Source organism: Columba livia, chromosome 2 (genome assembly GCF_036013475.1).
Source record: "Columba livia isolate bColLiv1 breed racing homer chromosome 2, bColLiv1.pat.W.v2, whole genome shotgun sequence".
NCBI lineage: Eukaryota > Metazoa > Chordata > Aves > Columbiformes > Columbidae > Columba > Columba livia.
In genome coordinates this window covers 107,995,826-108,009,705 of record NC_088603.1, presented here as the reverse complement: position 1 = coordinate 108,009,705, position 13,880 = coordinate 107,995,826, and the positions used below count along the sequence as shown (strand labels likewise).

The 13,880-nt window shown below is 36.9% G+C and overlaps 1 protein-coding gene across 13 annotated transcripts in view; it reads right to left on the bottom strand.

Moving 5' to 3' along the window:
* Positions 1 to 13,880, bottom strand: part of PIEZO2 (piezo type mechanosensitive ion channel component 2) — a 310,595-nt gene that overhangs the window by 35,685 nt on the left and 261,030 nt on the right. For 7 of the 13 annotated variants that reach the window (XM_065053117.1, XM_065053123.1, XM_065053119.1 and 4 more), the window contains 6 exons: positions 13,754 to 13,825; positions 9,761 to 9,864; positions 7,644 to 7,742; positions 5,150 to 5,261; positions 3,381 to 3,446; positions 98 to 264 (listed from right to left, as the gene is read on the bottom strand). In XM_065053117.1, coding sequence (XP_064909189.1) covers positions 98 to 264; positions 3,381 to 3,446; positions 5,150 to 5,261; positions 7,644 to 7,742; positions 9,761 to 9,864; positions 13,754 to 13,825 — 620 coding nt within the window. The remainder of the gene's footprint in view (positions 1 to 97; positions 265 to 3,380; positions 3,447 to 5,149; positions 5,262 to 7,643; positions 7,743 to 9,760; positions 9,865 to 13,753; positions 13,826 to 13,880) is intronic. The other 6 variants (XM_065053121.1, XM_065053125.1, XM_065053122.1 and 3 more) reach the window with 1 other exon arrangement.

The window sequence follows — 13,880 nt, the reverse complement described above, 5'->3', positions numbered from 1 at the left end:
AATTTTTCTCCTTAACACAGTGATTTGAAAAGACAACCTTTCATTTTTCACTGAGTTGGAAATGACATTAGCAGACAAAAAAGACTAAAGGCGTTACCTTCTTAATCTCCCTGGTCAGCATACAGCGCTCAATTCTTAGCACAGTGGATATATCGATGTGTTCTCTTGAGATGGAATTAAGCCAAGCTGTAAAACTGTCTAGTGTTGCCAGGAAAAGGACCCAAGTGAACTTCAAGATATTAAATATCCTCTTGATGATGTTATCTAAGGATAAAGGAAAAGCAACAGAATGTTAATGAATGCAAATATTTTTCATCATATTTTTGCTTGGAGTTAGATTCATTATTCTTTTATTGTCTAATAATAATAATCCAGGCTGTAAGACCCTGTCATAACAAGGAATCTCTGAAGATGGCTGGAGGCCTTTTGGCTGTCTGGGATATTTTCCAGCATGTATGTCTGGGCTTATCTGGAATCCCTTTTCCACCCTGTAACTCCCTGGTCCTGAAATCGCTAGGCATATAAAAAGTCCCTGATTTTAGAGAGATGCTGTATGCACAGGTCTGCAAAATGAAACCCAAAGATTTGGGCATCTCCTGAGAGCTACTCAATAGCCCCAGCTTCCATGATCCCTACAGCTGCTCAGCCAGCCTGCTAAACTGAGCCTCTTACCTGGCTATTTACTTTTGTGCCCTTCTCTCTGCACAGAGTTTGCCTTTTGTGCTCGAACCTTGCTTAGCTGAATTTGAAAGTCTAACCTTCCTAAACAGTCTTTGAATCTCTCCTAGTTTTCCAACCACCCAGACACACCTCTTTGCATTTACTGCTTCTAAAGTCTCTCTTTTCTTAAATAGATGGCACTGTGTCATCAGTGATCTCAGATCAACCAGCCCAACTAGCACAAATCATGTAAAAAATTTATCAAACATTACCCTGCACCATTTTGTCAAAGCAGTACACTATCCCATGAGTGAGGCTTATGGGTTTATACCAATAGTAGCTTTTTTTTGCTCAGTGCAGCTGTCTCAAGTTAATTTCTCATTTCAGTGGCTCCTTTAGAATCATTAGAATTTTAGAGTAATCAGCCTAACAAAGAATAGAAAACTGCCAATAATCTACCATGTAGGAACAAAATGTTTGAAGTAGATACTAAGGAGTCAGCCTATGCACTAAAGCATGATGCATTTAACTTCCTCACTTCTTAGCCGTACCACAAGATGGCACGCAAAACTTAGTGCAGTGCACATTCACCTCTCACAAAGAATGTAAAGGTAAAACTAGAATAAAGTAAAAGTTTTCCTATGGAGCAATGTGCACTTGTCTCTGTGTGTGCAGGTGGGGTTTTATGCACATATGTGTGGAGGGAAACTATGGAAAAAATTCATTAGTGGTATATTCCTGTAAAATGGATGCTGAAATGGCAGTATGTGCCATTTACCTGAGCAATGCCATGGAACTTGCCCAGTATCTCTGAACGTAAGAACATTTAGTCCCCTTCACTTGGTCATTTAATTATTTCAGTAATATTTTGCCCTTTTTTACAGACTTTTTCAATGGCATTTAGAATTGAAGATATTTTATGATTTATCAAATTTTATTCACTCATATTTCAATATGTAGGTCTTGAAGCTAAGGAAATCATGGCACCATAAATTAAACGTCAGGCTGTTTCTACTTCAAGGAGCATTCACTTCCTTTGAACTCCAGATGTAATACTATGCATAGGTTAAAAGAAAATGTAGCACTCATACACAGAAATATACAACATATAAATGTCGGGTTTTTTTAACCCATGTTCGTCCTCTCTAGTATATAATTTCTGCAACTGACTTCAGGAGAATCACAGCTTCCAAGTTAAAATTATCTTTATCATTGCCCACCACTGGCATGCCATAGCAGCACCACAGTGTTTTTTGCCAAGCACTTCCAGTCTAATCTGAAAGGTCGTTTTTCTCTCTAGGATGGAGGTGATTTAGCATACATTTTTAATGATGTTGTAGCTGTTCTGGTAGCTTTGCTGTTCTCTAAAATTTTTTTAAAAATAATATTTTGGGATCGATTGCATCTAAACATCTTCAAAAAGGGAAACAAATATTTATTTTCTGCAGAGTCTGTTATTCTAACTTAAAGGGTCAAATGCAGGGAAGGTTTCTCTCTGCCTGGGAGACAAGATTTTATCCAAGGTTAATAATGATACTAATGCTTCATAACAGTTACTGTCTAATTCTTCCAATCACCATCTTCAAAAAATTTTACCTAGAAATGGTCAAAGTATTTCAACAAAAATACAAAGCATCTTAAATCGACTGTTTCCAATATAAATTAATTATAAACCTCCTTCTTGTTCCCTAACTCCTGTGTAGCACCAACAGTATTTCCTTAGAGATGTATTTGAGTGGTCCACTTCAGTGTTTCAACAGAGGTAACTGCATCACCAGTAATTACCAGATAAAAAAAGCCCCCAAAACCACACCAAAGAACTCCTATACTAATGAAGCTTGTTTATTTGAGACTACTGCTCTTGTGAAAAAGAAATGACATCTCCCACACCCTTGTAACATCTTCTACACTATGGCTCACTCAGCAATACAATTCTAACTGGAACTGTGGGAGGCAATTTTAATCAGAGAAGAAAAATAGCTTCTGAAGTCAAAGTCTTACTCAAGGTAAGTCATGATGAAGACTTACTTGAGTTGAAAGTCTGCTTTCTTCTTTTACTCCAGTTAGAAAAAAAGAGCCAAGCTTAGAGTCACGATCCATTACACTTTTTAGGAAAACTTTCAATATGGAAAGATCTTGCAAACTGATGACACTTATTTTGTTGTGCAGAGCATCCCTAAATCTGATTATGAATGAGAATGGATAAGACAGGGAAAATTCCATTTTTTTTAGAGGAGATATTTGCACCTTGCTGAATGGGTATCTGACAAAAGCTTTATTTTAACCTTGCTAAAGCACACTGAAAAATGCAAGGTCTTTGTGCTAATAATAACATTTCAGCTATTCAAGATCAATGCAGATTTTAACACAGGGCTGTACATAATCAGGTTTGGAAGATAAGCTTGGGTGTAAGTTGTTCTGTAAATAAAATATACAGCAAGTGATGAAGTCTAAGCCTGCAGGTGTATTTACTCAACTGTGCAGAGAGTGAGTGCAGCAGCTACTACTCCAAGAGTAGAAGTTCTTATGTTCAGGACTTCTAAACCTGGCATTTGGAAACCTGCAAGTAGTTAGGAAGTTCTCACTGCACAGGTTAGAATGGATTTTGCAGCTTTTACACAAGCCTGGCATCACTGCAATGCTGTCTCTGTGATAAGCTGTGATTATGTCACCAGTCACAACTCCACTGCAAGAGCAGAGGAACCTTTCTGCCTTCATACCTGGTCCATCAGATTTCTTCTTGACAGGTTCCTCTTCACTGTCTTCACAGTCTGCATCAGTACCACCTATGGAAAACAATGAGTGAAAGAGTGAATGTTATACCTATAGAAGTCGAGGTGTAAATGCCATTCAAGATGCAAAATGCTATGGTTACTAAGCAGTAGTGACTGGTTCTTTACCCACCACTGTAACAGGAAGCACATTTCCATTTCTAAAGGACTCAAGTGAGGGGATAACCCTGTCAGTGAAGGAGTTTGTGGATGGTTGCTCCCTCTTGCAATTTGCTGTGGCATTTTTCTTACTAAAAAGGCTGCAGAGCAAGATCATCTGCTGGTGCAAATACAGGGAATTTCTCAGTCATGTCACTTCTACCCTCAGCAGACTCATCTCCCACCAGCTCACACTACAGCTCATTTATTCGGCTTCTGCAAAGGGCAACCTAATCAGTGCTCTGATCTCCTCCTGCCTCTGTCCCACAAAACCCAAATGAATTGAATGAGATCTTCAGGTTGAAATGAAGCAGTAGAATTGGTTTGAAATCACCAAGTACTGTTATTTAGGCCTGTAGCAGAAGAGTGACAGAGTCGCAGGCAGAACTGAAAGACAGACAAATGACTCTCCATCTATCCAATATCCAACAACTGCAGCAACAGCTTCAGTGGCAGCAGTCAAATTAAAGCTCTCTCTTTTCAACTGGTGAAGACAGCAAATGGAGGAAAAGTCCAGCTGATTCAGCCTGAATGGGCCCCTCTCTTCTTCATTTATACTGATCAGAAAAGCTCCTGAATTTTTGTTTTCTATTCTTGTTTAAAAAAGGAGCAAAAGATGAAGATATATGAACCACTTATAAACTGTTGTGGTTTGTTTTTTTTTTTTTTCAGAGGCATGTATGATTCTACAGTGCCAGTAAAACCCCATTAATATTTGTATGCTTTCCTTTTGCTACCTGCTAAATTCACTGTGAATTGACAGGTTCATTGGTATTTGTGTTCCTCAGTGAATACAGCACGGAAAATGAAAAACATTTCTTGATATTCTTCCCCATATATCAACTCAGTCTTCTTTAGGGAACAATATAGGAAATGAGGCAAAAAGAAATAATATGTGGCTATTTCACTGAGTTTTTCTTACAGCTTCACTTGAACCACAGCTCTTCAGGAAATAGTTCTTCAACACAAAACGTAAGTCTGCCACATGCAAAACTTTTCCTAGGAATACATATGAATTTGTCATCAAAATGAGAGACTTTGAGCAACCCTAGAAAAACTTGCAGAGTAAGATAAACCTTTTTATGAGGTGAGTGAGTGAAAAGGTAATGTCCTTGCTCTGCCCAATTCTGACCAAACACACCTGACATTTATACTCTCATATCCTGGAGAAATGCTGTTAACTACCAGGTTTTTAGCTTTATAAAGTTGTCTTTACAGGGTTATGTATTTCTCTTGCAAGTACTACTTCTACAAATATTTTCATATAGCTGATGTTTTCTGCAATGTGTTGAGTCTTCCTGTTTAGCAAAAGCACGTGTCTTGCAATTTGATGAAAACATATCTATCTCCACTTCTGCGCTATCTCCCCCAATGTATATTAGGTGGAATGAAGGGACAGAGCTCTGGCCGACCTTGTCATGGGGAGAGACACCAAGCCATTTCTCCACCTTCCTGCCAGAAGTGAGAGCATTTGCCCTCTAAAACTCTGCTGCCTTTCACTACCAGGAACAGGCAGTCTAGTTAACAGTCCATTTTTTAAAATACAGAAGTCTACCCACCATCCCCAGATCCTTTTCGTCTTCGCTTCTCCTCTTTGCCAAAACTTCTCTTCTCTTTGCGCCTCTGTCGCAGTGCTGTTTTTGGGTCAGTAATCCAGGCCTGATAAACAAACTGGAAGGAACAAACCCATTTATTTCAAGGTTCTTCATGTTTGGAGAGCAAGCCATAGAATCAGCCACAAGCGGGATTATAGAGTTTGAGTAAACACGTTCAGATCTGCAGGGGTAAAGAAATATTTTTAATCCCAAATCAAACACCTCCCCTGCAGGTCTGCTGAGTTTTCGTGTGCTATTTTTGCAAGCATAAAACCAAATGTGAAAACACTTGTGGGTGAACCAAGTTTCATTAGAAGCCACAAAAATTTATCCTCTAAACTTTGTGAATTAATACCCCGTTATGCATATGGGCTACTTAACCTGAATTTTTCAATTTAATTCTGTATTTCTACTTTATTGTTATACAGGCAAGATGCAGAGTAATGGAGGCATTAAGAGAAAGTGCTGCAGTCAACTAACAAAAGCATCAAAAGATGTGGTGATACTTCAGTACAGGTTTTTGTGCTTGTACATTTTTCATACTTCAGGTGTTTTTTTCCCTTCTACAAATCTCAGTGGAACGTTTACAAATTTGCTATCTATGCACAGTTCCAAACCTGGCAGTCAGGAAAACCTCAAATTTCATCCCAATTTTGACAATGGCTCCCTTTGTTGCTTCAGATAAGTCACGAATCCTTCTGCTACTGTTTTTCCAATTGTAAAATGAAGACAGGAATACTTACCTATATATCAAGGAGATTTTATGGGGCCAAATCCTGCTCACAGCACTCACCCAGATCAACAGACTGTTGACCTGCATGACTACATGAAGCATGGAATTGGCTCAAAATATTTATAAATGCTATAGCAATGGGAAAATTAAAAAGAAAAAAAAAAAGCTCCAGCTGTGGAGGAAGTTACAGAAAAAAAATAAAAAGCAGTAACACTCATATCTTTTTTCCCTATATAAGATAAACAGAAACTAAAGAGCTGTAAATTCTCCATAGCTGCTTAGGACAAAAGATGTTCTTTTGTTCCTTTACAGTTTTCATTAAAAAGTGGTAATCATTTTCAGTTGGCACTATATTGGTTTCTATTTCTAGGCAATACAGGCTGGGCAGAGACAGGGCAGGGAATCACACAGATGCAGCCATAAGGGTGAAAAACAAGCACAGTAACAAAACAGCTCTTTTAATTCACAAGGTAAACATGCAGACAATGACAGAAACACACGTGTTATCTCAGTGAAGCTGGAGCTGCTCCTTATAGGAGAAAATGGTAAAATTTTTATTTGGTTTATTTATATTTTTAAAATTGCTTTTGAACATTGAAACCAGTTTTTAAAAACTGTCAAATTTACTTCAAATGAATTTTAAAAGGAAAAACACTTAAAAGACTTCGTTCTGTTTTGTGAATTTATAAAAAAACGGAGAGGAAATTATTTTGGTACTGTTGATAGGAAGGTCCTCTTCCAAATGTCTTGAGGTCTGTACATTAATTTTCACATTTGACTTTTTCAAAACAAGCACCACATGAGAAAACGTGTGGAATCAGAGGCACTGGCTTCTCTTTGCTTTGTAATAGTTGTTTTCTAATGAAGGTGATCTGGAGGAATGGTGATAATTAAGTGAACTAATACCATATTACTTACTGAAAGCCTGAAACTGTCAATATCTACTATTGAACAATTAGCTGAGAAACTGCTATCCACAGTCACAGTGTGAATAAAAAGATTAGACATAAAAGGCAGAGTTGGAAGAGGGTAGAAGATTAAAATGAAGAAAGGCCATTTGATTAATAAATTTAATGTAACTACTTATGCTAAGCAGTGGATATTTTAAGAGGTGACTGGGTGCATACAAATGTATTACTTTAGATTTTTACCACTGGACAAACTTCAAATGCAGTATTTTTTAGGCTTTAGAGCTAGTACGCTCAATCTGTAATGCTCACTCCTTACAAATATCATGTTACATGTATGGAGTGCAAAATCATGAACAGTGCCCAAAGGCAGGAAATGCTAAGTGTATTCAAGGAGAACAAGAAAGAAGATACACAGATTTTTTTATGATGATGAAGGCCAGAGAAGTAGGGAGCTAAAAAGGGGTTTGGAGCAGAATGTGTGTTTTACAAATCTTTTACCAGCTTTCTGAGATCAGTTACCACGGTGTCCAGAAGATACATGCAACTTGATGTGACCATCTTGTCTAGCAGTATCAGAAGAAAACAAGAATTTGGGTCTGCATTTTCTCTCCAGGGTTACACTTAAAACACCACTTTTCTTGTGGCTTAACCATTCCGAAAGTAGGAAATGTAGTGCATTGAGTAGGAATGAAGCTTCCCCTGTCATTATTTTTTTGAATCATTCATACAAGAGGAAGAATGCAGACGAGGAGAGAGACATACACTATATCAGGAACTATTGGATGGGTCACACACTGAGCAAAATGTCAAGTACCTTTGCTGCTTTGATTAAATACTGAAGAATAGTTTTGGGTAGTTTAATGACAGACTTTGGCAAGGCTAAAATGGCTGAAGCAAATTTCCCAATAGCTCTCTATAAAGAAGGACAAAGCAAGAGCAATTAGTAGAAAACAAGAAAATGTTAATAAAAAGTATCTACCGAATGATATTATCTAGATTATTAAGAACAGATTTACATTCATGAAAAATGACCATTTGTGATGTTCAGAAGAAAATTTCAGTGAGATGATTCTTAGCTGCCTGTGTTCTCTAATAAATAAAATCTACAAGTTAACCTTTGAAGTGGCTACTGCACACAATTCACACTAAAAGAAAAATCAACAATTAAACATAATTCTTTAGCAGATACTACAACAAAGAAGTTCACTTTGCTAGTATTTTTATTAAGACCATGTTCGTGGTGATGGAAGGTGAATAAGGTATGATGACCAAATGATGAATAGGCTTTTCATAAGCAAAACCATTTTTCTTTACCATACAACTCCCCTCCTACATAAAGACATCCAATACCTTCCTGTTGTGCTCATTGCAGAACTGGCCACCTATACAGAACGTCAGGCCAGAATTTTGAAATAGAGACCAGATATTCCAGTCTCAGATTAAAAGTTTCAGGACTGAGCTTTAAAAAACAAGACCAAACAAACAAAAAAACCCAAACCCAGAGTAAATGAAAGAAATCTTATTAGCTTCTGACTCCAAATTCAGAACTCTTTAAAATGTCAGTGCTTGGAATCAGCACATCTGAACAAAATGTTGTCACCAAATTTTTAAAAAATCAGCAGAAACAAGAATGCAAACTTTCCTCTACACCTGCATGAAAACCAAAAAGAAAAATAACCTAGAAATTCATGGAGCCATTTCTATGGTCTGAGGTGTGTTAAATGCAAAATATACAAAAATTAGTGTAAATAGTAGAAAATAAAACTAACTTATCACATTCTTTTTCATCCAGATTTGCTTTGCCTTTCTTAAGGTCAGGAAAAAATTCTTTCATGACATTACCATGCAGGCAGTTTAACTAATGTAATCAGTTTGTAATGTAATGTAAGTATATAAACTAAAGGCGCATTGCATCAATGAATTAAATAAAATATTTATTCTTGTAATTCAGTTATGTGGTCTGGGAAGCTTTGCTTGAAAGCTATTGGCATGAGGAATAGAAGAGTATGGAGGTAATTTCTTGTTTTTCCTTGGGCTGGGCTTTCAGTAATGCACCAGTTCTGTGGTGATGTGAACTCACATCTGGATAGGAATACTCATCTGCAAAAAGCTACACATTTGCTTAAGCTTTTAAAGTTAGAGACCTGGAAAAGTTCTGTGGTATTTCAGAAAATTCTTAATGAGTAAAACTTTAATCTTAGGAAGATTAAAGCAACCCTATATGCATGAGGATTGCACTAATTCTTCACCCAGGTTCTTCACTTAAGCCAGTGAATTCAACACCTGGTACTGTCAAACATCAACCAGTCTACTTGTAGGAACCCAGTTAGGAAACTCCAGCTATTTTTTGAACAATATCCTCTTACTTCAATATGGTCTGTTACTTAAAATGCAAACAGATTAATTAACATCCTAAAAAAGAAAGCAGATAAATTGACATGGTCTCCTTTCGTAATTTTAAATGTTAAGCTCCTTATAACCCAAGGATGTACTTTTCTGGTGCACTAGGATGAAGACTTTTTTTAATGTATGTATTCTTTTCCATGAAAAGTCACTTATTTTTTGAATCCTTTCTTCATGGAATGATAACTTCTACTAAGAGAAACCACTAAACAGAAAACCACTGAAGCATTGTACAGCAGTACCCTCACTTGCCTTTGTTGCAAAGCAGAAAAAATAAAGCTCAGATTCTTAACCTTTGTTTTTGCATTTTTGTTTTCCTCAGGCATAAATGAATGAAGATATGACTTCACTATAGTTCCTGTGGGAATCCGGCAATGCTTAAAACAGGCAAACCTGTATTTTGGATCGGCAAGAAATTTAATTTGCAATACTTTAGATGTACTGGCTGTTTTAACATATGTGCCTATGTTATGAGAAGCCTACATTTTTTTCCAGCTGCCAACTAGAAAGCAAATTACCAAAAAGTACCTGAAATGCAGACTTTTTTCGAGGCTCTTCCTCTTCTTTTTTCTCTTCTTCCTCCTCCTCTTCACTGTCCGTCTCAAACAAATAATAATTTCCACTTCTGACCACTAAGTGAAACAAAATATTTTCTTACTTTTCTGAAAAGTTCTATTCTCAACTGCCCCAAGAACTATGAACAGCCAGCCAGTCATTTAAAAATTCATAACCAGGAGAGGTGAAAATAGAGAAGAAGCAAGAGATGAAAAGGTCTCAGGCAATTTAGTTGATGTTAGTCACAATACTTTGGCCATGAATGAGAACTGTACAAGAATGAAGGAAAACATCACCATGAGAAGACTATGTAAAGAAAAAGCTTGAAGTGTATCAAGTTGGTAGGTTACATTTTTTTTAGGAAAAATAGTAGTTAAGTGTAAATTAATTGGGAACTGATGGTTATTTGAGGGAGTAAAAAACGCCCAGCAGGTAGATAAATAATTTACATGAACATAACCACTGGACAAAAAATGCAGAACTTCTCTTTGAAATGCTGAGGCATCCTTTAAACTACAGAATGGGATGGTATTAGTTAATGCTTTCTTCCACCATTTAAGCTTTGATGAGATAATGGAAAACCTTGGTTTGTTTAAAACAAATCACTTGGATTCTATTATTGTGATCACAAATGAGTTTCAATTTTTTGCCCATTGATTCAGAAAGATTCTGAAACCTTGATACAGTAAAATATGCACAGTGAATAAGCTAGGCCTTATATCCTTGAACAGAAGCAATGTTTTTATTTCTCAGGTGGTAACAGGCCTACATGAACGAACAAGGGAAAAAAATTTAAAATAAGGTAATGAGCAAGAGAAAAATCAAAATCACAGCACTACATTAAGCAGTGAAAACTGGTAAATAATTTCCAAATTTAAGCTGAAATATTTAAAGGAACAGTTACTTAGATGAAATGTCACACAATCTAGATATATGGAGCAATACATTTAATATTAAAAATTATATTTAACCCTCATTATAGGTTTCTGGAAAAGTAACAATTGCTTTAATTCAATCATACCTTGAATTCTACACAGATCCTCTGTGCACAGATGACCACACATAACTACCATAGAAACTTCAGGGCATACTGTGAAATTTGCCAGAAGTCTAATGGATCATAACTTCAGCATCTAAAACTCCCTCACAGTAGGAATTTTGTGTCTCATGTGCCTAGTTATGACTTTTAACATCAATGAACATCCTACAGAGGGACAGAGAGTCCACTTCAGGAGTTCTAAATGCTGAACTGAGGTGAAAAGAATGTTCAGAAATTTCTTGTATCAAGGAAATTAATTATTTGGTACAGGTCCTCCTAGGAATGCCCATTTAAAATGTGTTAAAGAGCCGAATGTATTTTAAGAGCCCGTAGTCTGCAGTTCTTCTTAATAAAAAACTATGTTGTAGTCAGCAGCAGAAACTGCCCAAACCGAAGATGAACGGGATAAGGTCTGACATCCAGGGGAAACCTCTACTGCAGTACTGTTCCTTAAGGGCTCAGGGTAGCACCTGATCAGACCTGTAATGCCTGAGCTGGCAGAAAACAGATCTACAGTGATCTCCCTCCAAATTTTTTAGGTTGAAATGTATCTGAGGGACACTATAATGTAGCAGCTACATCTCTTTTACAACTAAAGAGGGAGGTATGATTGAATAGCAATAATGCATTCTTGCACACATCAAAAATGGAATAAGAAGTGTGTTAGCCACCTACAGAGATTCCTAAAGAGAGCAAATTTTACCAGTAAGATACTTCATGGCCAAACTGGACTTGGGGGACCCCTCTCCTACTGCAAAATGGGACCTTCTCCTACTGAGAAAAGGGACTTGCAGGCTCTCCTCGTGGGATGAGATGGAGAAGAGAAGGGGAATCATGCAGAAGTCAGCAAAGTCTCATCATCTGCATGTGCCCAGAGGGAAAGAGCTCCCCAGGACAGCTGTGAGCACCATATTTTGCACTACATCGGACACAAATCTGTGCCCCAGGAGAAGCCCAGGACCTCAAAGTGCGTGGCCCTAACTCCTGCTGACCTTTGTGGGGCTCCATAAATAATCCACAAGCACAGGAGGAACCATACCTCTGTGCAAGGGAGGGTCTAAATGAGTGTCAATGAGGAAACCCACATTGATGTTTCCTACCTGTTCTACTCAGACTCAAATTCATAACTGCGTTTTCATTTCTTTAATATACAAAATGAGGCACCTTTCTGTATAATAAAATTATAACAAATGGTATAAAATGATAATAAAAATCTAAATTAAACATCAGAATTGGCAAAAAATTTCAAGCTTGAGTGACTTCAATATATACATACTTAGAGCCACAGCCAGAAAATAATTTTCTGACATGAACAGGCATGTGCAGCAGAATGCCGCAGTTACAGCACAGTGTTTCAAAAAGAATAGATGGGAAATATCAGCCTATTTATAGTTTGTACGCCTGTGAACACCTACTGTCAGTGCCATGCTTTGGTGAGTGTGGACATAAGCCACACAGTAGGCAACCACTGTTTGCAGGATCAGGGTCTGTGATGTTTCCCACAAGGTTTTGCATTATTGCACTAAATAATGTCAAGAATGCTCACTGTTTAAATACCAAAACCCAAGTTGCCACCTAAAAACATTAAATAATGAGGGTGAAATAAGTAAAAGCCAGAGTCAATGTCTCTCTTTGAGCAGTTCTTCTTATTACAAAGAAGAGACTTACTTATTACAAACAAGAGACCATATCCCATTCCTTCAAAATCACTGTAGCTTGAAATTCTATAGTAAAATCTCACATATTATTATTTTGATCTGATTTGTCATGGTTGTTCCTAATGAAACTACAGGGCAAGAAGTTTGTTTTCACAAGACTTTTGAGAAGGGATAGGTCTCCTCTAAAGTGGCAGTGTGCCCTTTAGAAAAAATAAAAATAGAGGCACAGTTTACTTGTGACTTGATAGAAATAATCATGCAACGTCCTGTTAAACACTGTTGGCAAATATATATGCTGAAGTTATAAATAAATACACATGGGTAAATGAAGCAGTATGTAGATGTGTAACAGTATGACTTGAAGTAACTCTTAAACTAAATGACCCGGTACAATACAGACATTCATATTTAACTCTGAGCAGTGCCATGCACTTGAATATTTTTTAAATCTTCACAGGTTATTAAATAGCTCATGACTGATTTCCTTTAACAAAGATCCAATGGAAGTACATCTTGAGATTGCAATCTACTCAGTTCTTTTGTTTTACTCAATCCATAACACAGGCAAAAACTCCATTATATGCCTGGACTGGGCTACCAAAAAAATAAATCATAATGCAACAACGATGTGTATGATATAGGCTAATAATCTCTTGTGCACAAGATTGAATCTATTTCTGCTCTCAGATAAATAAAAAAAAATGGCAACAACAAAACAACCAGCATTAACAGTACATTAAAGTGAGATCAGAGATATTCAGCTGAGCTCTACACAGCCTAGTCCTGGGAATAGTCTTGCTGCCTTATTGTGGTACTCAGATTTCTAAACCTGACAGTAGAATGACTGATGACCCATAAAACAATATGTATGATGTGTGTATATGAAAAAGAAATTATGACTAATCTAAGAATGCATTGGCAAACCTTCACCTTCATATTTTTAAATATATTGTGCTTTGCAGTAGTGGGGAGTTGAGAATTTCGAAACCACTTCACTCTTTTTGGCACATGTTTATCTGATTTGATATTTTTCTAAGAATACCCAAAGTGTCATGAGCTAGCTATGCTTCCAATGCATAGAAGTTCAAAATATGGTTAAACTCCTTTAAGATTTATCAGTAGAAATCATTTGTTGAAAAAAACAAGCCTTCTATCAAGTCACAATCATAAAATCAGGCATAAAACAAACAGGTCATGGGAATGCCTTCATTCTGATCAAGGATATAAGGGTTAAATCCACATATTTGTAAGATGATTGAGAAAACCTACTGGAAGCATGATCAACCCAAGGCCGCCACCACAGCTTTTTTTTGCCCTTGGCTTTCTCTTTGTCTGCTTCTCCTAAAATAAAATATGTCCAAATATTAATTTTACAAAATGAGAACATGTTTCTTAC